General features: G+C 53.2%; 10 protein-coding genes across 10 annotated transcripts; 6 read left to right on the top strand and 4 right to left on the bottom strand.

The window, feature by feature from the left end:
• Positions 1–1,752: 1,752 nt before the first annotated feature.
• Positions 1,753–3,386, top strand: AYO21_03771 (hypothetical protein; the record flags this gene model as incomplete). The annotated part of the gene is made up of 3 exons (XM_022653745.1): positions 1,753–2,473; positions 2,532–2,747; positions 2,806–3,386. 3 exons carry the CDS (start codon positions 1,753–1,755, stop codon positions 3,384–3,386), a joined length of 1,518 nt encoding a protein of 505 aa, XP_022513988.1.
• Positions 3,387–3,989: 603 nt separating this feature from the next.
• AYO21_03772 (hypothetical protein) lies at positions 3,990–5,899 on the top strand (the record flags this gene model as incomplete). Its single annotated transcript, XM_022653746.1, has 5 exons — positions 3,990–4,184; positions 4,244–4,446; positions 4,502–5,472; positions 5,538–5,649; positions 5,725–5,899. 5 exons carry the CDS (start codon positions 3,990–3,992, stop codon positions 5,897–5,899), a joined length of 1,656 nt encoding a protein of 551 aa, XP_022513989.1.
• Positions 5,900–6,098: 199 nt separating this feature from the next.
• AYO21_03773 (hypothetical protein) lies at positions 6,099–7,640 on the bottom strand (the record flags this gene model as incomplete). The annotated part of the gene is made up of 2 exons (XM_022653747.1): positions 6,099–7,535; positions 7,590–7,640. 2 exons carry the CDS (start codon positions 7,638–7,640, stop codon positions 6,099–6,101), a joined length of 1,488 nt encoding a protein of 495 aa, XP_022513990.1.
• Positions 7,641–8,156: 516 nt separating this feature from the next.
• AYO21_03774 (hypothetical protein) lies at positions 8,157–8,843 on the top strand (the record flags this gene model as incomplete). Its single annotated transcript, XM_022653748.1, has 1 exon — positions 8,157–8,843. One exon carries the CDS (start codon positions 8,157–8,159, stop codon positions 8,841–8,843), a length of 687 nt encoding a protein of 228 aa, XP_022513991.1.
• Positions 8,844–9,252: 409 nt separating this feature from the next.
• Positions 9,253–10,508, top strand: AYO21_03775 (hypothetical protein; the record flags this gene model as incomplete). Its single annotated transcript, XM_022653749.1, has 2 exons — positions 9,253–9,385; positions 9,589–10,508. The coding sequence occupies 2 exons, from the start codon at positions 9,253–9,255 to the stop codon at positions 10,506–10,508; spliced, it is 1,053 nt and encodes a 350-aa protein (XP_022513992.1).
• A 98-nt stretch (positions 10,509–10,606) lies between these two features.
• AYO21_03776 (hypothetical protein) lies at positions 10,607–12,884 on the bottom strand (the record flags this gene model as incomplete). The annotated part of the gene is made up of 8 exons (XM_022653750.1): positions 10,607–10,752; positions 10,849–11,008; positions 11,117–11,308; positions 11,381–11,669; positions 11,733–11,875; positions 11,939–12,127; positions 12,191–12,454; positions 12,543–12,884. The coding sequence occupies 8 exons, from the start codon at positions 12,882–12,884 to the stop codon at positions 10,607–10,609; spliced, it is 1,725 nt and encodes a 574-aa protein (XP_022513993.1).
• Positions 12,885–13,221: 337 nt separating this feature from the next.
• Positions 13,222–15,410, bottom strand: AYO21_03777 (hypothetical protein; the record flags this gene model as incomplete). The annotated part of the gene is made up of 3 exons (XM_022653751.1): positions 13,222–13,891; positions 13,942–15,234; positions 15,358–15,410. 3 exons carry the CDS (start codon positions 15,408–15,410, stop codon positions 13,222–13,224), a joined length of 2,016 nt encoding a protein of 671 aa, XP_022513994.1.
• A 591-nt stretch (positions 15,411–16,001) lies between these two features.
• On the bottom strand, positions 16,002–17,690 carry AYO21_03778 (hypothetical protein; the record flags this gene model as incomplete). Its single annotated transcript, XM_022653752.1, has 4 exons — positions 16,002–16,155; positions 16,210–17,021; positions 17,083–17,472; positions 17,535–17,690. The coding sequence occupies 4 exons, from the start codon at positions 17,688–17,690 to the stop codon at positions 16,002–16,004; spliced, it is 1,512 nt and encodes a 503-aa protein (XP_022513995.1).
• A 414-nt stretch (positions 17,691–18,104) lies between these two features.
• Positions 18,105–19,275, top strand: AYO21_03779 (hypothetical protein; the record flags this gene model as incomplete). The annotated part of the gene is made up of 3 exons (XM_022653753.1): positions 18,105–18,223; positions 18,310–18,527; positions 18,611–19,275. The coding sequence occupies 3 exons, from the start codon at positions 18,105–18,107 to the stop codon at positions 19,273–19,275; spliced, it is 1,002 nt and encodes a 333-aa protein (XP_022513996.1).
• A 957-nt stretch (positions 19,276–20,232) lies between these two features.
• On the top strand, positions 20,233–23,015 carry AYO21_03780 (hypothetical protein; the record flags this gene model as incomplete). Its single annotated transcript, XM_022653754.1, has 9 exons — positions 20,233–20,314; positions 20,440–20,467; positions 20,527–21,408; positions 21,465–21,649; positions 21,708–21,722; positions 21,781–21,922; positions 22,075–22,248; positions 22,332–22,493; positions 22,571–23,015. The coding sequence occupies 9 exons, from the start codon at positions 20,233–20,235 to the stop codon at positions 23,013–23,015; spliced, it is 2,115 nt and encodes a 704-aa protein (XP_022513997.1).
• Between the last annotated feature and the right edge of the window lie 123 nt (positions 23,016–23,138).

The following is a 23,138-nucleotide window of genomic DNA, read 5'->3' on the forward strand; positions in this document are numbered from 1 at the left end:
CCCGTTGCCATCATCGTCGAAGTCGCATTAAGGATGCACTTCTCTTGGCGTTCACCTGCTCACGTGCCTCCCTCCCCTTAATGATGCTGCTTTAGAGCCCGTGATCCCCTGGCCAAAGCCCACAACTTCCACGTTACTCGCTATTCTTTAGGATGGGCTGACTACTGCGACTTCGAAACTCGGGCATCTTTCTTGAATAGATGATCAGGTTCTCTTCTACGTACACTCTTGTCTATGCTATGGAAACGCCAAATCTTGGTGTTTGATCACGCGGGTGTAGTGTGCCGCTCCTGGAAGGCCAAAGTCTATGACCATTTCCCCCCAATAACTCACTCGCGTCAACAGTCTGACTTGACGTTTTTTCCATATCAAAGATGCCTGGAAGATCTAGTTTACTGTCCAGATGTACCCGCAATTACGTTTGTCGTATTCTGCGACGAGACAGCTAAATCTTTCCAGTAAGCAACCCAAACAGTAGATCGCTCGAACATTCTCTCGCCTTCGGTCTTGACCACGGGAGGACAGCAGAAGATGTATTGATTCAGAAACAAGAAAACATCTCAACTCCCGGACATGTTTGATCCCTTCAGCTCATTGTTACTAATACACGGGTCAGCGAATGCTCGGAAGAAACTTCGTTCTCAAGTGGTCTATTGAAGTCATTCTGAGTACCTAACCCACTAGATTGGTCTCCCCAGAGCTATACCATTTGCCTCTTTCTGAGCGGGTTCATCTTAACAAAGGTGGAGATATCAACAGATAATGTGGTTGAGCAGGTGGCCATATCTGGGAGACGGCTCCTTCTGCCACAACTATGCAAACCCTTTGGCGAAACAATAGCTTGAGACACTCTATATACGCGATTCGAGTATTTTACTCGAGGGTCAAGCTGGTAACTGTTGTGCTATTGGTACCAACCGCAAATCTTGCAGTCGGCATTCGATGCTGCTGAAACCCGCCCTGGACGATCCCTCGAAAAATCGAAGGAGGCTCTCTGCACATTTCTCGTTCTCCAATTGATCTTTGTCAATGTTGCCGCTTATAGTGGCCGTTGAGTTATTGACTGAGCTCTAGCGAACGACATTGCCCCAGAGCACTCGACCACGACCTGGTCGCTTCTGAGCGCTTCAGAAAGCTGCAAAATTTACGTGCCGAGCACTATCAGCAGTGGTCTGACCAGTGTGAGGAACAAGTCTGTCGTTGTGCTTCTGCAGGGCTCGCGAGAGAAACTCTACGCTCCTCCTGGCAGTGGGGAACGTATTGACCACAATCATGATCTTTGCCCTCTAGATGTAGCCCTCCACAGCCCCTGTAGTAGCAGTTCACAACGGAGGTAGGCTCACAAAGCACTTTAGGACATTGGAACTTCATCCACTTTGAAATGAGCCGAGAAGACCTATAAACTCTGAAAGGAATTGAAAAGTCGCGCGGTTACCGAGTGACAGAACTAGTTAGGCACCCAAGACATGGCCTAACGATCCCCGCCAGGCACGACTGCAGGCTTCACCTCGGCCAGCCCAGGTCGATGTCGGCAGTTCAAAGCTGCCACCTAGAGCGGACTTTTCCCGCCTTGGGTTGAATGCGTCGAGGCTCTGGCTTTCAGAAGATTGGGGACAATCATTTCCCCGATTGCTATCAATGTCAGTAATTTTGAAGAGATACATGTAAACTACCCATACACCTCATTTATATGGTTGAACATTTTACATTCTTCTTGGGCTTGTTACCGTTAAATCTCGGAGAGTTGCGACGATGAATGACAGTCCCCTGCCCAACATTCTCCTGCGGCAGGGAACAATCCTCCAGCATGACGAGCACGACAAAGTCCTTGTCCTTCGAGATACCGATCTCTTGATTCAAGGGGAGACAATCGCCCAGATTGGCCGAGATTTGGTGGCTGGACCAAACACCAAAATCATAGATTGCAAAGGCAAAGTGGTCTCGCCTGGTTTTGTCGATACCCATCATCATGTTTGGCAGACCCAACTGAAAGGAAGGCACAGTGACGACACTCTTCTCGACTATACTGCAAAAGGAAACTGGCAACCGTTCAATTACACTGCGCGCGACGTCTTTTGGGGTGAGCTGGGCGGGTTAATGGAGGCCATTGACGGAGGTACGACATGTGTTGTTGACCACGCTCACATGGCCTACTCGCCGAGTCACGGCCTGGCTGCTCTTGCTGCCACTCTCAGTTCTCAAATAAGATCGATTTTATGCCTCAGTGTAACGCCTCGGCTGAAACGATGGGATACTGAAGTTGTTCCGAATGGTCAGATCCTCCCTGATTGGTTTTTCCCTTTGCTGCGAGACCTTCAGCAAGAAACACAACGGCGAGATGCAAAAGTGGATATTGGACTGGGATTTGACTCTTATAATCTGCCCCGCGAGGATGTGGTACGCATATTCGAAACCGCCCGGAGTATTGGGGCGAAGGTCATCACCTCCCATTGGCGAAGAAACAATATTGCCGGTAGGCCCAGACGTTCCGACCGACACACATCTTGTTCGATCTCGTTGACTTCGCACAGGCATGGGTCTCTCCGTGCCCAAAGCGTTAGAACAATACGGACTTCTTGAATCAGACATCATATTGTCCCATGCCACGGGATCAACTGAGGAGGAGCTCGAAATTTTGAAACGTGCGGGAGCATTCATTTCCGCAACACCCGGAACAGAGTCTCAGATGGCTCATGGCGAGATAATTGGATTTAGGAATGATGTGCGAGGCTCTATAGGAGCCGACTGTGGGTTCAGAGGCGGTTGTCTTGTCGTTGGCTTCGACACTAATGAGACTCGTGATAGGTCACTCGAACAATCCTGCATCCTTGCTCCATGCGATGCAGGTCGGTCTCGCTGTATCACGTTCCCATCGCAACTCTCGAACGTTGGCGGATGGAAAATTCCCCAGAAAGATCGAGCCCACGACAGAACACGCCTTCAATCTGGCAACCATCCTGGGTGCCCGCGCTGCAGGTGTCGCAGATAAGACCGGCAGCCTGAGAGAAGGTAAGTTGGCAGATATCATTGTGATCGACGGTAACACGCCAGCCATGTGTTGTGCCTTTGAGCATGACCCATTAGTCGCGGTCGTCAGACACGCTGGGGTGCAGGAAATAGAGACTGTCATCGTTGGGGGTAAGATCCTCAAAGAACAAGGTCGGCTGGTCAAGGTCCGCTTCAATGGGCCGGAGGTCTGGGACGGCAGCGACGGAGTCCTCTCGGTATTCGAACACGCATGCATACCTTGGTCCACGGTAGCGGAGCAACTGCGGAGCACGAGACGCGATATTCAAAAGAGGATTGATTCTTGCGACATGGATGTTGCAAAGGGCGAGATTCTCAAGCTTTGGGGTTCGAGAAATGGAGAGGACATACTTGTGTAGGTCCAGAAGTCGCTCTATGATCTCAAGATATACAACGTAAGCGGTGAAACTAGCATTCTGCAACGGTAACTATCCTACAGGCAATCATGCTATAAAATTAATCAATGAGTTGCATTCCAGGATGGGAAGCTGAAGCCGAGACTCCGTTAAAGTTACGCTTATGCTGGTTAAGCACCGCCTCTAATGCCATTAATTACTGTTCTAGTTACGGCTTTACTCCACAAATCGCCTGCCACCATAATTCCCGCACTATCGACTTGGTTTTCTCCGTCATGTACTTGCTGAGGAAGGGCATCACAGATCCTGTAGTCTACCTTGCTACTGTCCCCTTGTGTCCAATTACGTACTTATACTCAAGCTATGAACACAAAATACACGAACACTTCCCCAGCGAAAGTGCTAAAGCCTCTCGTCGTGGGGTAGGATTTCGCCAGCATTTCGTGCTTACCCAGTCTAATCGAGCACGCCATCTAGCGGCGAAATTCTGTTGTCGCACTGCTATTTTTGTGACTTCAATCCGTTCATCCAGTTGATCATCTCATGCTCACTGTATCCCATTTCCCTGCAGTCTGCCGACTATCACATCCTCTTTAACCAGAAGACATGGCCGAAATAACACAGGATGTTGGTAAGCAGGTCGGGAGCAGTATAGAGCCAGCGGTTCGTTCTCCGCCCTACACCACAGGAGGTCCTTCGTCCCTTGATGAAAGTGACTTTGTGACGGTCACGGAGGATCGCGAGCTCAGGCGAGGTCTTCATCAGCGCCATGTGTCTCTCATTGCCATCGCTGGAGCCATTGTAGGTTTCACCGCTTCTCTCGTCTCATTATCCATCACAAAACTGATCCTTGTGTAAAGGGCACAGGTCTCTTTCTGGGACTTGGAGGATCTATTCAGACCGCTGGCCCCCTTGGAGCACTGTTGGGCTACACTACTATCGGTGTGGTTGTGTGCGCGGTGCAGTTTGCGCTGGGGGAGGTGACGGCTCTGTTACCTGTCACTGGCTCCTTTGTCCGACATGCAGAACTCCTCGTCGATCCTGCATTTGGCTTCGCCATAGGGTTTGTCCTTCCGATGTGCTGAACAGCATGCCATTTCTGATACGTTTTGGAATAGATACAACCTGGTGTACGGCAATTGTCTCTCCATCCCGGCGGAAATCACCGCAATCTGCGTCCTGTTCCAGTACTGGACCGATATCAACCCTTCACTTTGGATAGTGATCTTCATCGCCCTGACCGTCGTCGTCGGGCTTTCTTTCATCGGCATCTATGGCGAGGTCGAGTTTTGGTTCGCGCTTCTCAAGATCCTGTTCATCGTCTTCCTGATTGTGCTCGGATTGGTCATCGACCTCGGTGGAGTTGCAGGCACACCTCGTACCGGCTTCCGATACTGGAAAAATCCAGGCCCGTTCGTCGAGTTCATCGCCACTGGCTCGTGGGGCAAGTTTCTCGGTTACTGGGCCGTCATGAGCAACGCCGTCTTCAGCTTCGCGGGCACTGAAAGCATTGCCATGGCCGCGGCTGAGACACGAAACCCGCGCGTGGCGATTCCAAAGGCCTGCAAGCGGGTTTTCATCCGTGTTTCGACCTTTTACGTCTTGGCTGTGCTCATTGTAGGCATGCTTGTGCGAAGCGACGACCCCAGACTTGATGATGAGTCGGGCACTGCCGCGCAGAGCCCCTTCGTCATCGCCGCCAGCGCGGCGGGCCTCAATGGCGTTCCCTCACTGGTGAACGCCATCGTGATCACTTCTGCATGGTCCAGCTCGAACCAAGCGTTGCTTTCCGGCACCCGTGTCCTGTATGGCCTGGCGCTGAAGAACCAGGCCCCCAAAGTCTTCCTGCGGACCACACCGTGGGGGGTCCCGTATGTTTGCGTGCTTTTCTTCGCGGCCTTCATGTTTCTGGCATTCATGAGCTTGTCTGATGGCGCCCTCACCGTTTTCTGGTGGCTTGTGGATTTGACGGCTTGCGGTGTGCTGATCTCGTGGATCTCGGTGCTGTTGAACCACTGGCGACTGCTGCAGGCCATGAAGGCACAGGGGCTGGATTTGAAGATGCTTCCTTGGCATTCAAGATGGACCGGTATACGTGGCTCACCCAGCTCCTGTCCGCTTGAGACTATTGCTGATCTCCTTGCTTTCGCACAGAATTCTCAACCCCCGCAGCACTCTTCTTGTGCGTGGTGATCCTCCTCACGGCCGGCTTCCCGGTCTTCACCAAGGGGAATTGGTCGACCAGCGGCTTCATCTCATCGTACCTGTGAGTTCATTCCCATAACCCTAACCAAAAACCATCTCGTGTCTATCTATCAACCCGCTGACGTTGCTCTCAAAGGGACGTCCCTCTCGTCATCACGGCATATGTCGCTTGGAAGATATATAAGCGGACCAAGATTGTGAAGCTCTCGGAGATTCCTCTGGCAGAGGCCCTCGCGCGCGCAGCCGAAGATGTAGAGCCAGAGCCGAATATCCCCAAGTGGCGGCAGGTGGTGGGGTTTCTTTGGGACTAGTTGATTAAAACGACCGTTGCTGTGGAGAAGGATATCCTCGAGAAAGATCATATCGTCCAAATTAATTACATGATCTATCACACAAAATGGGACACGCATGACGATAATTCCCGCTAGCTAAGGATGTTGTGACCTCAGAAGCATCAAGGATCTGGAGTTCTGGCTCTTTAACGGGTCTGCGACGCATCTCTTTTGCAGCTCAGAGGACAAGCCATCCATCGGCTTCTGCAGATTCAAGGACGTGGTTTCCTATCCTTCTCCCCAGCTGCGCGGTCTCGGAACGGAACCAGCGCTGCTGCTTGGGATCGACTCGCTCCATGCTCGCGGCGAGGGTCAATTGCCACACTATCAGAGCCGCGAGAGAGGGCTTCATGTCCTTGTCCAAGTTTACTGTTACTAGAGTCTCCCCGTCTGAGGTTTGCGACATCTCGAGTCTGCCCAGCGCAAATGGGATGGTAAAGGCCAAGCGGTCTGCCATGGAGTTGAGAAGGATCGACGATTCGAGCCATTCGCTCTGTCCGTATTGAGAACCAAGATATGAAGGTCGGCGAGCTATGTCAAGTAATTTGAGGCGTGTGCTGTTGATCAGCATTCTCGTGGCAAAGTATTGGCTCCAGACGCTGGCTTGGCCTACTGTCTGGAAGCTATAGGCTGTCGGAGAGTAGAAGTGTCGCTTGGGCCATGGACCAGGGTCTGTGAGAGTGTGCCTCTGATAGGACCATGTCGGAGGTAGTGACTTGGCCCAGTCGCGTAGTGATTCGTCATACCCTCGCGCCTGACCTAGAAGTGCCAACACCGCGGACGGTGATAGTCCATCGTTTCGCCGCAGAAGAAACCCGGTCTCATGATGTAGATTGACAGCACCGACCAAAACACGGTCAAACACCATCTCACGGTCCTGCTCGCCGAAACGCTCGCCCTCGAGTATCCAATCCGGTAAAGGGATGGTTCGAAGCAGAGAAGATCTGATCAGCCCTCTCCGGCCGAGTTTGACGATGGGTGTTACTCGGGGTGGATTTGGGCGCTGTACCCAGGCCTTCAACACGGCGAGACCCCCTTCATGGTGGAAGTATCTCTGTAGCGACTCAGACACGGTAGAACTAGTCGGCGGCATCGCGGCCTCGTACCGGCCCATGAGAAACATGGTCAGCAAGCAGGCGTCGATCTCATGGGAATTGTCCCAAGACGCGAGCTCCATATCCGTGATGCGCTCTTTCAACAATTGCAAAAGGACGGAATATTTGGCTGCTGCTTCAGCCCCAGCTTGTGGATGCTGTTTGACCCGCGAAAAGACAGCGAGTGAGGCGGCCGATAGAGCCAGGTCAACCATCGTAGACTCGACCCCAGAGCCTTTCCATACGCCGACGTACGTACAAAGGCTTTGGACGACGTCTGGGACATCATCTGACACAACTAAATGGTCTTGGAGATAATACGCGACGGCACGTGCTTCGAGGTCGAAACGTGGGCGGAGCGAGGTCAGGCATGATCGCGGGCCCCTCGGCCGTTTGACCTTGCCGCTCGCGTAGGCATTCTCGAGGTTGAACACAAAGCCGGGCTGCTCGACCACGCTGGCGAAGATGCAGATTTTCCCGGACCCTGAGCAGCGCAGACACGTCGGCTTGGTTTCGTCACACTGAATCTGCGTCAGCAGGTGGATCGGTCGCCGTCAAAGGGGTGATGGGCTTACCTTTACCCTTCGGATCTTACAAGTTTGACACGCCCTGCTTGAGAATGGCATTGGACATGGATCAGTCTGGAGAGATGGAGAGAGTTCTAGACGTAATTGCCTGGCTTTTGACGAGGAGAGGAGGGATTCAGGTGGAGGCTTTTTGTCGTGCTCGAAAAGTTTCTCCCGATTGGGCTTAGCTCAGAGTCGTGGTCCGGGGGGTCCACATTAAGATATTTCCTGATCGAGATTAGTTTTGCTTTCCGATTCACACCTTGGTACTCCATCATTCTCAAATAGCATTTTGACATGGAAAGCTTCCAATCCTCGACCGGATTCCCTCGAAAAGGGAGAATCTTTGCGCTGCCTGATTTTTGTATTTCTCAGCTCTTACAAATATATGGAGAAGTCTGAGCCGAGTGAAGGCTGGCCAAATCATCAGGGATGTACGAGAGTCATGTTAGAGATATATATATATATATATGTACCCTGCTCCCTCGGGAAGGCATATTACACAGATGAAATTTTTTCCAGAATCTCAGCGACCAACATTGTAATCTTTCCTCCATTTTTTGACAAGGTTTCAGGATGTCTTCTCCACTGAAACCCATAAAGCTCTGGGGCGAATCTGCGACTGCAAACCCGGCAAAAGTCGCCATCATTCTAGAGGAACTGCAAATCCCATACGAAGTCGTCCCGGTCCCTTTCTCTGACGTCAAGAAACCCGGATACGTCGCCATCAACCCCAATGGACGTCTACCATCTATCCGCGACCCCAACACCGGCATCACGCTGTGGGAGTCTGGTGCCATCGTCGAGTATCTCATCGAAACATACGACAAGGAGCGCCGACTGAGCTTTGCCTCGGGGACAACCGAGTTCTGGCTCGCCAGGCAGTGGCTCTACTTCCAGGTCTCTGGACAGGGTCCGTACTACGGCCAGGCGGGGTGGTTCAAACTGTTCCATCCGGAAAGGCTACCCAGTGCTCTTGATCGCTATCTGAAAGAGATTGAGAGGGTGGTAGGGGTGTTGGAAGGGCATTTGGCTCGACAGAAGCAGGAGAGCGCTGCTGGTGGCGATGGACCGTGGCTTGTCGGCAATAAATTGTCTTATGCTGACATTGCCTTTGCTCCCTGGCAATACACGGTCGGCAAGGCCTTTACCAAGGACGAGTTCGACCAGAGCAAGTATCCGCTGGTGGACGAGTGGTTTCACAAGATCGCAGCTCGACCTGCAGCTAGGAAAGTGTGGGACCACCCTGAGAGCGCGAACTGAGGACTGTTGGCTTTTGAGGGAGGAGATATTGGAGTCTTCACAGATATACGAGAAGGATACCATACTACCACCTCGTGATCGACCTGATGATTCTGCAGGTATGGAACATGGTGTTGTCAAATACTTCCTACCACTAACCCGATTCGCATTGTACCTAGTAAGCCGTCGGCCAATGGCCGCCGCCCTCCCGACGGCCGAATAGACGACGGTGATAAGCGACATCCATAGCGCGCGTGTACGACTGACGCTGGAGATGTCCGACGAAACAATACAAAGATCGAGTTATGGTTCGCAGTTCAGTTATAGGACGAATAGATCTTCTCCGTTGACGTTGTTTCTTGGAGCGATATATTTGCATGGTCGAACGGGGGCCGGAATAGTTGTTGTAATAATTTCCACGTCTACGAGTATGGCGGCGGCGGCGGCGGTCGAGATTCTCAAATTTCCTACATCGTCTCCGGCGGATACGACGCCTCTGGAGAGGCTGAAAGAAGCTGGGTATGACGCATCCCAGATCCTAGCTGTGGTTGGCAAGACCGAAGGTATGCATTGATTGACCGTTCTCCGCCTTCGTTTCGTCTGGCCTTGCCGACTACTCCCGCTCCCCCATACACACGACCTCTTTTCAATGCAAAGGGAAGGAAGAGCCCAGAACATACACACACACACACACATATATATATACAAGGGATCAAAAAACAGAAAACGGATGAATGCTAACTAGCATCACTACTTTCCTCAAAAGGGAATGGCTGCGTCAACGACTTTTCCCGCACGCTCGCGTCTGCCGTGTGGGAACCACTGATCCCAAAGGACGCCGTGACCATTTTCTCCGGCGGAACCGAGGGCGTGCTCAGCCCGCACGTCACGTTCTTCGTGCGCGCCCGGGACGGTCGGCGCACAGGCCTCGTCGCCTCGATCGGGCGCACGCGGGTTCTGGAGCCTCACGAGGTCGGCACGCCAGAACACGCCGCGCAAGTACAACAGACGGTGCGCGGGATGATGCGCGCCGCGTCCCTCGCGGCGGGGGACGTCCATCTCGTCCTCGTCAAGTGTCCGCTGTTGACGTCGGCGAAGATCGAGGCCGCTCGCGCACAGGCCCGCGTGCCCGTCACGACAGATACGTACGAGTCCATGGCCAGGTCGCGGTACGCGAGTGCCGTGGGGATTGCGTCCGCGCTGGACGAGTTGCCGCCGGACGGTGGCCGGCTCGAAGACGTCCTGGCGTCACAAACCACCTGGAGCGCAAAGGCGAGCTGCAGCAGCGGCGCAGAGCTGGAGGACTGCCACGTCCTTGTCCTGGCGACGGATCCGGCCGCTGCGGGAGGGGAAACGACTTACAACCTGCACGCCCTCTCGCGGTACATGGCCGACGCGATCGACGCGGCCGCCATTCTCGCCCTTCTCGAGACGGTAAAGAGCCACAACGGCACCGTCGTCCAGGTCTTTGCAAAGGCCGAGGCCGATCCAAGCGGCCACGTCCGCGCGTGGCGCCACACCATGAACACGGACAGCGACATCCACAGCACCCGCCACGCGAGGGCCGCGGTTGGCGGCTTGATCGCTGGGTTGGTCTCTGATTGTCAGATCTACGTCAGTGGAGGGGCGGAAGGGCAAGGGCCAGCAGGCGGTGGGAGTCTGTGTGTCGTATATAGAACTGAATAGAACTAGCTCTTGTGGCTTGTCTTGGGCCAGCATCCATTTCTGCTAGTCTGGGAGGTTGACTACCTTGCCTTGTTCGTCTTGATATACTTGCTCCTCGTCTATCTAACTATCTTGTTCAAGTCCCTTATAACCTTGCTCATTCGGACCAATCGATCAACAAGCACGATTCTGTCCTCATATGTCGGGTTTCCTCCCTCTTCGTTTTCGTTTTCGTTTTCGTTTTCGTTTTCATCTCCTTCCTCGTCTTCGTATCGTATCCACGTTAATTGACGTTTGCGTCAATCCACCCGGTTAATCCCTCCATCCACACATCCCTGGCACTAACGTGAACCCCTCTCACGAATCCTAACCATCAAAGGATCCCTGATCCTGGCGAAGAAGTAACTTTTCGACACGGGGATTTCGGGCAGTTTCTTGGCGGTGTTGCCGCCAAAGCCGGTGTCGGTGGTGATAAGCTCGACGTCAAAGTACAGCAAGAGTGTGCCGACGAGTTTGACCAGCTACAGCCCCATGGAAGAGTTTGTGCGTTAGTTTGGTAAGTGCTAGGCAAGGCTTCGGAGGCAGGCAGTGGAATCTAGAAAAAGGGGGAAGGGAGTGGGAGTACTCACCTCCATCATGGCGACGTTCTTGCCGATACACTGCCTCGACCCGTGGCCAAAGGGCATCCAGTACCGCTGCATCTCTTCGGGAGTGATCCCGCCAGACCCGTGAACCCAGCGGTCGGGGTTGAACATCGCAGCGTCGGGACCGAACGTCTCCTGGTTCAGATGGACCGGTAGGGCGGACATTCCGACAATCGTCTACCATTACCATTTCCATTAGAGACCGGAATCGCAAATGCCATTTCCGAATATAAAAGGGCTAAAACATACCTTGGCAGGGAAATACGTCCCGGCAACGACGCGCCCTCCCTCTGGCACGTACCGTGGGAGGTTGATCGTCGCAGGGGGAGTCAGTCGAAGACTCTCCTTGATCACGGCTTGCAGGTACGGCAATTTGCCAAAGTCGGCATATGTCGGGGGTGTCTCGTCAGTCTTGTAGTCACGTTCGGGAAACGCGGTTCGCAGCTCCTTGGTCAGGTTCTCATAGACGGCGGGATGGCCGAGGATGTGATAGAATGTATAGCTCAGAGCCGACGACGTCGAGTCACTCCCCGCGACGCTGTGTTGGTCTAGTTAGCGCGAGGCAACAAGAGGTCCGATAATGAATGATGGAGAAACGTACATGCTGGAGAAGGCTTCGGTCCGCAAATCAATCGAGTCGAGCATTTGACCAGTCACCGGATCCTTGGCCTCGATGAGTCTGCCGAGAAGATCTTTCCGGTCGCTGACTTTCTCCTGTCTCCGTTCGACGCGAGACCTCGTAAGCTACAGGGGATAGTTAGCCAGTTGCACAGACAGAGGGGGGGTTTTTGTTTTTGGCTGTCTGACCTCCTTCAACCTCTCACGACCCGCTTGCAGACTCTGCAGCCACGGAATCGGCAGCCAGGTCCACTTGGTATATGGAATCAGGGACGGCATCATTCCAATCGTCGACCCAAACTCCATCTGATTGTTGATGAGACGGATATGTTCGTCCTCGACTCCTGTTTCGAGCATGCCGAATCCCTCGCTAAACGCCTACAATCGCCAAACAATCAGTCACACGTCTGGGACAGGCACAACCAGACGTCTGAGACATACCAACTCTCCGATAACATCGAAGGCGAAGAAGTGGCACCACTTCCCCAGGTTGATCTCAGCTCCAGACTTTGCAAACGCCGACATCTTGCTCATAAAGATCTGGAGACGCTCCTGGACAAACTTTTCCATAGACTGGAGTGCATTCATGCTGTACCCGTGAGACACGATGCGTTTGCGCTGGGCATGCAGGTACGGGTCTCTTTGACCAAAAATGGTCGGTCGGAAGGCGGTAAATGCACTTTCCCAATCCTTTAGCGTTGCCATCTGCATCGCGCGTCTTCAAACTTACTCGTAGTATGTCGTCTGTCACGGTCAGATACTTGACATCGTTTCGGGCCAGCTGCTCACGTACCTTCAAAAAGTCTCTGCCTTGCACGGTGTTGTATATCTCGCGAATCGCCGACTTGTCAGATATAATCACCTCGTTGGGCGCGATGCGGACGATGGGTCCGTATTGTTCGTGCAGGGCCAGAATTGTCTCGTGGAAATTACCGTTGTTGAATGCCAGCAACTTCCAAAGCGGGCTGAGTGACGCCCAGAACGGTCCGTTGACCTTGGCCAAAGGCGACAGCCATCGCTGGTAGACGACGAATGCGAAGGTGCATACGAATACACCTGCCACAGGAATCATCCAAGAGAACTGGCGCACGAAATCAACAACCTGGGCAGCCACAGAGGCCGCTCGTCCATGCATTCTGAGGGTCTTTGGGTCCCGTGTACACTTTGTTATCGCTTGTTTTTAGTGGCCTCCGTGCTTTTAATATGCCGAGACATGTTGCAAAGGGGCGGTGGTCCTTCTCCTCTTCCAGGGCGTCGGTTCCCAGCCGCGGCTTCCCACGGCTCCATTCCGATCGGATACTTGCAAGGTCCACGCAGCCTTGAAGATCCACACGTTGAGTCGTCGCTTAAGTCTCCAAAAATGTGGCAACGAACTCCAAGAAAGTTGGAGACTCCGCACCAGCCTTTTCGTAATCTGGCAGGAAGCATTGGTGGCAGGGCTCGTTGCTGGCATGGTAGAAACGACTAGCTGGTCACAGGGGGTCAAAGCCGGACCAATCAGCCGAAAGAAGATCCCTCGGAAGACCAGTTCCAAAGAGCAAGTCGTCAAAGTCGATAAGATCCGAGCTGAGCAGCAATTGACCTTCGTCTTGTGGTCGCTGCAAGGGAGTCCTGTCTGCCGGCAGCAATGCCGGGTCCGAATTATCCGGATGATGCTGTGTTAGATGGCCTTGACTAGAGGGCTGACCGGGAAGGGGAGTCTCCCGACCACTCGCTTGAGTCTGGATGCGCTCGAGCAGGATCAGGTACCTCGATGCCAGCGTGCTGGTACTGCTGGCCACCTTTAAAAATTCCATGCCTAGCTCCAGGGTTTCGTCCAGCCCGATCTGACCCAGCGCTTCTAGCTTCCATCTTTCCATCGTCTGTAACGTCAAGAGCACTCCGATAGCAGTAAATACGTCTGTAGATGTTAGTCGAGACTCAGTGTGCGTGGGCGGTGCCTTACAGTGGAGATTGTACCACAGAGAATTCAGCAGCCCACGACGATACTGAGAGTAGATGACCCTGATAGTCTCGCGGGCAGCTAATATACAACGGTTGCATGAAGCAATGGCCACATCTCTGTGGAAACTGTCTTCGATTTCTTGTCGACTGAATATCAGAAATGACTGACGATGGAGCAACAGCCGGACATTCAAAAACCTGCATTTAGATCAGTGACTCATTCGATAGTCCTGTAGTGGCTTGCATACCGAATGTACATGACATTGCGCTGTCGCTGGAAATCAGGGCCGTCCGGATAGTCAGGCTCGTCTTTCAGATGGGATGGGTTGCCATTCCACCAGGACAGTAGTTCCCCATCCAATAGCACCGAGTGGCCAAATATCTCGGTGAAGTGATCCTGCTTGTTAGGAGACGGCACCGTCGAAGTCCACGGTTTTGTCGACGAAGAGTACAGTTTGAGGAGGACGCTGTCAATGATATGTGCGAGTTTGATCGTCCGAATGAAAAAGGACGTCAATGACGGACGATTCGCAGGCTGCCGAGGCGTAATCGAGTCGTTCATGATATATTGATCGTCGACGGGCAACGGAAGCTCGACATCTGACGCATTCCCCGTGGGGATGGAAGGTGGCCTGCCAAACTTCATGCTCAAAGTGCGGTCAATCACAAAGCAACCCCACCACACACGTTTCCTGACTTCTCTTTCGACGGCGGACATGGCAGGGGAAGGGTTGAGGTGGAGACCAATGCTGATGGAGGTTCTGATCATGAGTCCGCTCAGGCTCCAGCATTCAGTCAGCTCCAGAGTGCCTTGGAGGTAGTGGCACATCAAAAGGAGGGCCTGGACGAGCTCCAAATTCCCTTCCTTGAAGATGTGCGCAAACACAATGTTTCGAGCCCGTACGAGGAATCTCGTTGCCGAATGTGAGGCACTTCTCCCTTCGATGGGATCGTGAAACTCGCACCCATGAACGAAAATGAGATTGAGAACCGCCAGCCAGGTGGCTTTCGTGTCAGAGTGATCCCCGTCGCTGGTCCACATTCGTTCGTATTGAGTTCTGAAGCTTGGCTCGTGAACAAAGGGGTAGAGGCGATGCACGTGGTTGAAGTACAAGTCCACAAGGCTGTCCGCAAGGTCTTTCGAGGGAAGTCCATACGTGTCCTCGCAGTCTCGGGGGGTCAGGCCGGGATCGAGACTGTGAGTCTGAGAGCTGCGTGAACTCGATAGGCGGCGGCGTTTATTCGCGGGCGTGAGGGCCTGTCGCGGTGCATTCGTCGTTTGAACCTTGGAGACGAAGGCGAAGGTCGACGACTCTCCGAAGAACGCCTCGGGGTCTTGAGGTTCTGACGGACTAGTGGAGAGGGGCGTCTGGACGCTTGTAACTTTGTGCTGGATTGTGACATCGGCGGCCGGAGCAGCAGCGGCGGCGGCGGCATCATCATCGTCGTCTTCAAAGAAGGGAGTTTGCTGAACCTGTTCCTGACATTCGCTGACAATTCCAACATTGGTTCGCGCCTTGAGGTCTACCAGCGATCTGAGCCTGAAAAGGAGTCAGACATGGACTGAAATAAAACAGGGCATCCGGCGCTTTACTCGTCAAGGCTGAGCTCGTCCACCAAGGAGGGATACATGCAGCGAATCCCTCGACTTTGGCAGGACGAACAATTTGGGCGGCCTCCATCGCATCGATTTTTCCTCCTTCGGCAGCTTGTGCATGCTTTCCCAGAGGCAAGTCTCTTCTTCAGCGGTGGATCCGCCATATCAAAAGGAATAGAATGGCTCTGATGCCGTGTTTGCAAAGCACTGTGCTTGGGCCGGGATGGTCTCTGTGCTGCTATAGATATCCATTCACGTAGAAATCTCCCATTCGCCCGGTGTTTCGCTTATGGTCAATGTGGTGAAGAAGATGTGGTGGTAACAAAAGCAAATGCAAAACCCCGCAAGAATTCAAGGATTGAGAATCCGGGGAAAATGCGGCACTTTGGGGGTTGCACGTGACGGGATCATGCATGGGGCTGGGGTGAAAGACCAGGTTCAGGGGTTTCTTGTCAGAGAAGATGATGTGTTTCTACGTTTCTCTTGATGTGCTGTCTAATTATATTGCATGAACTGCATAGGGCGAGAACCCCTTGATCACCAAGAAGAGCCCTAAGACGAGACAACGAATATCCATCGTTCGACTCCTTTGATACTCCCCCGTCATTCGTAAGTAGCCGGTCATTGAACCCGGTCTACCACGGTATGTAGATCTCTTATACCGTATCACATCTAAATCTGCATCCAGCAACCCAAAATATTCGCACAAGGTTAAATATCCTTGTGGAATTGCGGCTGACCGATCCGCTTCCTCCACTCCTCACCCTTGAATATCAAAACAACAATCCCCATGGATGTCACCGCCGTCAAAAGAGCAAGCGTGATCCAAGCCCACTGGATGGTGATCTCGTCTGCGAACGGGAGACTGTAGATGTCAGTCTGAATCTCTCCCAAACCCCAGGATCAAGAAGGAACTTACGCGTAAAAGCCGAGAGGAAACGCAAACGTCTGTCGCCAAAAGTTGTACAGGCTGCTGATCTCCCCGGACTGCGGCTTGTAGCAGTCGCTGCAGTAGGCGTAGCTGACTGTGGTGACCAGCTGTAGGCCGAAGCTGGCGATCGCCATTCCCATCACAGGGCCCATCCAGTGGGTCTTGTGGTACAGGCAGACGCCGTAGACGATGATTCCTGTAGGGCAAAGCAGGAGGCTTCCAAGAGACGCGGGCAGTCGGGCTTCAGGCTTTCTCTCTCCTCCGTGTTTCTTCGCATATCGGTACATGAACCAGTCCGAAAAGGGTCCGGAGAGAAACTCCCCAAGAGCCGAGCCGATCAGCAGGGGGAGGCCGAGCATGAGTCCAATAGCTCCGGTCTTGAAATGGTAGATCTTGGTGAACAGAATGGCGACTGTCACTGCTGGTAGGATGGAGGAGAAGGCGAACGAGACAATGTAGTAGAGACACGTGAGGAACACTGAGGGATAGTACATCATCTCAAAGGGTCGCACGAAATCTCGCAGGTGGACTCTTCGGTCTCGGAGCGCGTTTCTGCGGAAGCTGAAGAGCATCTGCATGTAGGTCCTCTCTTCGTGCTGTGCAAGCACCTTCTCGGAGCGGGAAAACAGGGTTTCAGGCATGGCGAAGACCATGACGACAAAGGTCACAGAGTTGACGATGGCCGGGAAGTAATATGCCCAGCGAACCCCGGCGGTCTGTACCAGGTAGCCTCCAATCACTGGGGCAACATGAGCACCGTTGGTCAAGAAGACAGTAAAGATGCCCATCTTCAAGCCTCTCTAAATCTTGTGTTAGTATGTGCTCGAACCAGGGGGATTTTAAGCGATTGTGGTGCGGTACCTCATGTAGAAAGAACAAGTCGTTGACGGTGGCAGCACCCAGAGCCATCGCTGCGCCGACACCAACGCCACTGAAAACCCGAGCAATGATCAAAGTATGCCATGTTTTCGCGACGCCGCTGCCGACCGTTGCAACGATTCCGATGAGGGTCGAGATGAGATACACGGGTCGTCTCCCATAGACATTGGCCAGCGGTGTCCAGAACAATGGCGAAATGCCCACAGAGATGATGACCGAGGTCGTCTGGTACGACGCCTGGCCGACAGGGATGTGGAACAGCTTTGCGAGCGGCACCAATCCAGGGTTGACGACAGCCGAATTGAACGGCCCCAGCATGGCGAGGAATGAAACCTGGAGGAGCACGAGCCATTTCAGCCATGATGGCCAGTTCTGCCGAGATCGTGTCAGTGAGCTGAATAACCTCAGATAATAGAAACTTTTTTGCCTCTTACCAGGGGGTCGTCGCGAAAACGAGTCGGCTGGGGGAGAAGAGGAAATCCATGACGATCGCGTCGAACATCATCCGGCTTCTCTGAGACGGCGTTTTCAATCGCCTGTTCAGAGCCGTCTTTGGAGACCACAACATGGACTTTGTCGTCCGAATCCATTGTGAGAAGCAGATGTGAGTGCTTGCTGTGAACCTGTGAGCCTGGGGGTTAGGGATGCAGCATTTCAAACACATGCCATTCTGTGGGGTATTATACCTCGTGGACTCACCAGCCCCAGAGTCTCACCCCGGCATTGACAGGATGAGTTTTGTCGGAATGAGCCGCGGATCTTATAAAGTGGCGCCGACAAACTGGGGGCCCGGATCGAGACATTTCCCTGTTCAGTGGTGGCCCAGACCCTGTGTCTCACGGCGCCTCGCTCCGGAAACTGCCCGAAGACACATTGGAGACCCCGGGATTGGAGGCAGGCTGAAGCACGTAGAATGTACAAAAAGAGCAAGTGAGCAAACAACAGGGGGAGAATACCCTCCCACCACTGGATGAAAGGCTCGACATAGCCACAGTGACGACAAGATGGTGCTCAAGCTGTCCTTTGCCTGTTGGGATTACGACCGGATGAAAGCCATTGAAGATGGCAGAGTGCGGCCAGAAGGAATCGAGCTCACATTTCTCAATTATCGGGTCGAGGAGACGTATGCATTTATCCTATCACCTTTTCAGCAGTCAAACCCGTTGTGACGAGGGATATGGAGTGACTGATATGGATGGGCTAGGACAGCTTCTTCCGCCAACTTCGATTCAAGGAATTCGATCTTTCTGAACTCTCCTTGTCCTCGTATGTCCTGACATTGAATCAAGACAACCCGCCGTTCATCGCTCTGCCAGTCTTCCCGTCTCGCTTCTTCCGCCACCAGTCGATGTACATCAACTCCAAAGCCGGCATCAAGAGACCGGAGGATCTGCGTGGGAAACGCATTGGAACTCCAGAGTATCAAAGTCGGTATCTCCAGATCGCGACTCCTCCCACCCACCCATCCAAGAGAGATTAGCCCTTTCCTAATGATTTCTGCAAACCACAGTGACAGCAGCAGTCTGGCAACGCGGGATCCTAGCAGAAGACTTTGGGGTGCCTTTGTCCAGTGTGCACTTCTACACTGGTGCCATTGAACCGTCGGACAAACCCCGACATTCCAAGGTCTCACACGCTTACCCGGCCGACATCAAAGTGACCGCGATCCAGCCCGGACAGAATCTATCTCAGATGCTCGCCGACGGGGAGATCGACGCCATCTTCAGCGCCACCAAGCCCTCGTCGTTCGACACGTCGCCAGAAACCGTCACCAGGCTGTTCGACGACTTCAAAGCCATCGAAGCCGAGTACTATGCCCGCACCAAGATATTTCCAATCATGCATGTCGTGGCCCTGAAGCGCAGCGTCTATGACGCCAACCCGTGGATCGCGAAGAGCCTGACCAAGGCCTTTGCCCGAAGTCTGGAGATGGCATACGAGCCGTTGAAGGAGCGGGCCGCGTTGCGGTACATTTTACCGTGGCTGGAGGACCATGTGGAGGAGACGAAGAGGCTGATGGGCGGCGACGATCGCTGGTGGAAAGATGGCTTCGAGGCCAACAGGCATGTGCTGGACAAGTTCTTGCAGTATTCCTTTGATCAGGGATTGGCACAGAGGAGATTTCAACCCGAGGAGCTGTTTGCCCCCAGCACGCTCGAGGACTATGTACTGTGACTTGTCAAAATGCGGAAGTGGTTCTTCGAAGCTGGGCTGGATGTCTTTCGCCTCTGGTTTATCACAGTAGAGAAACATCCTACTAACCGATCACAACAAAGGTCCTCCTTCTCACCGACTGCTCTGGAGGATCGGGAGTGCCTCAGGGTCCTCGAGCCTGACCTCGTATTCGTACAACGGCTGATTGAACCCCAAACAGCCCCAATAACTCAAGCCTTTGAACGTCTTGTGCCGTACAAAAGCGGGATAATTGATTGGTTCCACATCGTATCCGAGGTTGAGAAGCAGGCTCGGCGAATCATCCCCACGGACAAGTACCTCCGGCATGGCCATCCTGGATTTGTTCACAGTCACGGGTCGCTGCGTGGCTGCTAAACCCCATATCAAAGCTGTAACAGAGCAGAATGAAGACCTACACTCGTGAATGCTCCCACCAAGCATCGGATGGGAGCAAGACGCACCTGTTAAGTCCTTTGTAGATGGATGGTGGATGCAAATGTCTTCTGCCCTGGCGTGCCTGGTTAAGCTGGTGACGCCCAATCTCAAGTAGTGCAACCCCTAGGCCACCAGCACAAAAAAAGCTTCCTAGCCAATGGGCCGCCCTTGGAGCGGCCTATGGCTGGCCCAGTCCGCTACTTATAGTTGCCAAGTAAGACTTAAAACCTCTGTACGAGAGGTACTCCGTACTTCTTAGCACCGTCTTTCTGGGGGCTTCGCTTGAACTTTGGAGTCTGGGGAACTTGGGTCAACGGACCACATGAAAGCACCCCGCAAAATCCACCTGATGGCAACATCCTGCCAGCCTGCTTTCTCAAAAGACCCTATTACCATCCTTCCATGCAGCGGTTGATTGTTCAATTGACAATCAAATTACTTTCCACAACCAACCGACGTCACACCTCTAGAGTCTAGGCTTCTCATCAATTGCGCGAGGTTGGCTCCCTGATATGTAAAAAGATGGAGAATGGAGCCCAGGGTTCCCAAAAACGACACGCTCGTCTAGCCTGTTTGCAGTGCCGCAAGAAGAAGATAAGGGTGAGTGAGTGAGTCCTCTCTGGACTCCCGACCGTGTTCCTGGAATCCAATGGCCGAAGAAGCTAAAGGGGATGTTAAAGTGCGATAATGGGCATCCCAAATGCATAAATTGCCAACTGTATAACACAGACTGTGTTCTTGGAGACGACAAACGAAGGTCGGTTCAGAACGATACGGGAGGGGAAAAATACAAAACTCACGATGTTTGCTTCACAGAGCCCAATCGACGAAAAAGACCATCAATGAACTCACCGACCGGCTGGCCGAAGTTGAGGCACGCTTGGCTCAGGCTTCAAAAGACGAGAGCATTTCTGAAAAGGCTCCCGTGATAGACAGAAGCACGCCGTCAGAGGCGCTGATTGACCATTTTATGAATGCAGGACCAGAACTAAACCCTTCGGCGGCTGTAAATGGCCCTTATACCACGACAATTCCTGACTGTTCTGCCTCGACACCGATCGTTTTCCGGGACATGGATCTGGACTTCTGGGAGCAAGTGGATGAAGAGTTGACTGGATTTCCCGACCTGGGGCAATCGTCAAATATGGGCGCGGCATACGGAGCCGGAGTGGAATCTATATCACCGGTGTTGGTTAACGTGGGACATGAACAGTCTTTGTCACGGATGTCGTCCGTTACTTCGGCCGCAAGCCAGAAAACAAAGTCCAGATCGCCGAGTCAAAGCCCCGGAGTCGGTGCTAACCTGAATGCAAACAGTTTCGACCAGAGATCGCAGACCTCTGAGGACGACATCACCCAGCAGATATCGAAGCGACTTGGTCGTATGTGTCTTGCGGAGGACGGACACATGCGATACTTTGGGGCCACGAGCCATTTGTCGATGCTTCCCAACGACCTCAGAACCATTTACCGACCAGATATGCACAGTTTCCGGGAGGAAAGCGAAATCGTGGTCAAACGGGCGCACTTGGGCTGGACTCCAGACCCGGAATACGAGCTCCATCTGACACGTCTCTATTTCGCGTGGCACAACACTTTCGTCAGCGAGGCGAACAAGGAGACGTATTTCGAGCAAAAGGAGCTGTACTACCGGGGCTTTGAAACAGCGTTATTCTCGCCCGCACTCGAGAATGCAGTGTAAGGTCCAGGGCAGCACCTTATAGAGTCGGACACTTATACAATTTTTCTCCTAGTCTTGCGGTCGGCGCATTGTATTCGACACGACGGCATCCTGCCATTCAGGACAGCGCTTCCGACTTTTTCGGCGCAAGGACCCGGTTATACCTCGAGACGGAAATGGACCGTCCGACGATAGCCACAACACAAGCAGCAGTGATTTTGTCGGCTTTTGAGTCCGCCAACGGCCGTGACTCTCGAGGTTAGTCCCCTTGGTAACGCAGTCAAGGCTATAGACATTGGGGACTGACGATGTCTAGGTTGGATTTACTCAGGTTCGATGACGAAAAAATCTATACCATATACCGTGCTCCAGGATTGACCGGGCCACAGGTGTCGCCGTCCAGATGACCACGGATCTCGGGCTGCATCTCCGTCTCGGCACCAACGACGACTATCTTGGAAATGAGGAGAACACTCCAGCTCTTGAAGACGTGCGCAGAAGTCTCTTTTGGACTGTGTACTCTGCCGACATGTGAGTGTTGCCCCCATACCAATGTAGCAGGTTTGAAGCAGGAAAGGAGCACAGGTTCCCCCCTTCGTGAGATGATAGAATCTCTTCTGACCGTCTTTGCGGGATACTAGGTATCACAGTACGTATAGTGGGCGGCCTTACTTGATGAGCAGGATGCGATACGATGCCCCTCGTCTGGATGCGTTGAACGATAGCGATTGGCAGCCATTTGATGCAGACGGCGCACCGATGAAGCTACCACCTGCTTTCGATGCTTCCGGTATTGGTTCCGTCACCGCATGTGTTGCGCAGTTGGCAATCAAGCTGCGAAAGATCTATGAAACACTGTAAGCCACCAAAAGGGGGAAAAAAAAAACATCTGCCTTTTGCATGTGCCTTTTTTTTTTGCTAAAGATTTTTCCCCTCCCAGATACGGCGGCAGCGCTTCTGTCTCGGAAGATGCTAAGCTCTTCGTTCCGGCCATGGCTAAACAACTCCAACAGTGGCTCGCGGCGTTGCCTCCAGCGCTTCACGTCGACTACGGAGAAGAACAGCCTTCTCCGGTCCCAGCACCGATTGTGCTCCAGCTTCAGTGAGACGATATCACCTACCTACCTGTGTGCAAACGGATTCTTTAGACAGAGAGTGCTAATCTTTGTGCCCCCCAAGCATATTATACCATCAGATCCTCATCATCCTCAATCGGCCGTTCGTTGTCCACGAATCAGACTCGGAAATCCTCGCCGGTGAGATGTGCACCAAATCTGCCGGCATCATATGTAAACTGCTGCAGGTGTTCAAAGCCAATTACGGACTACGATACATCAACGTCCAGGCGGTCGCGTCGACCGTCACGGCCGGGGTTGTGCACGCTTACGACAGCTGCATTTACTCGGGAGCCAAGGGCAAAGCAGCGCAGCATAACTTTGTCGTCTGCATTCAAGCGCTGGCCGAGATTGGCCAGTCCTTCCGAAGTAGCATACACGGACTGGAGGTCATCACCTCGCTGAGACGGGCCTGGCAGCACCAGATGTTCAAGGAAACCAGAGCGAAACGCCGCTGGAGAGGCTCGTCCGAAATGGGGGGAGACCATTTGCATCGGGCCCCAAGCTAAACTCGCTCGGTCGACCCATGGCCAAACTCTCCCGAGGCGTGAAACAGCGGGTGATTGTCAAACAATAAAGGCCGAGACATGTGCAAAGGTCATACGAGCACTTGATTCCAACGTCCCGACCAG

Source organism: Fonsecaea monophora (assembly GCF_001642475.1).
Source record: "Fonsecaea monophora strain CBS 269.37 chromosome Unknown Scaff19, whole genome shotgun sequence".
Taxonomy (NCBI): domain Eukaryota; kingdom Fungi; phylum Ascomycota; class Eurotiomycetes; order Chaetothyriales; family Herpotrichiellaceae; genus Fonsecaea; species Fonsecaea monophora.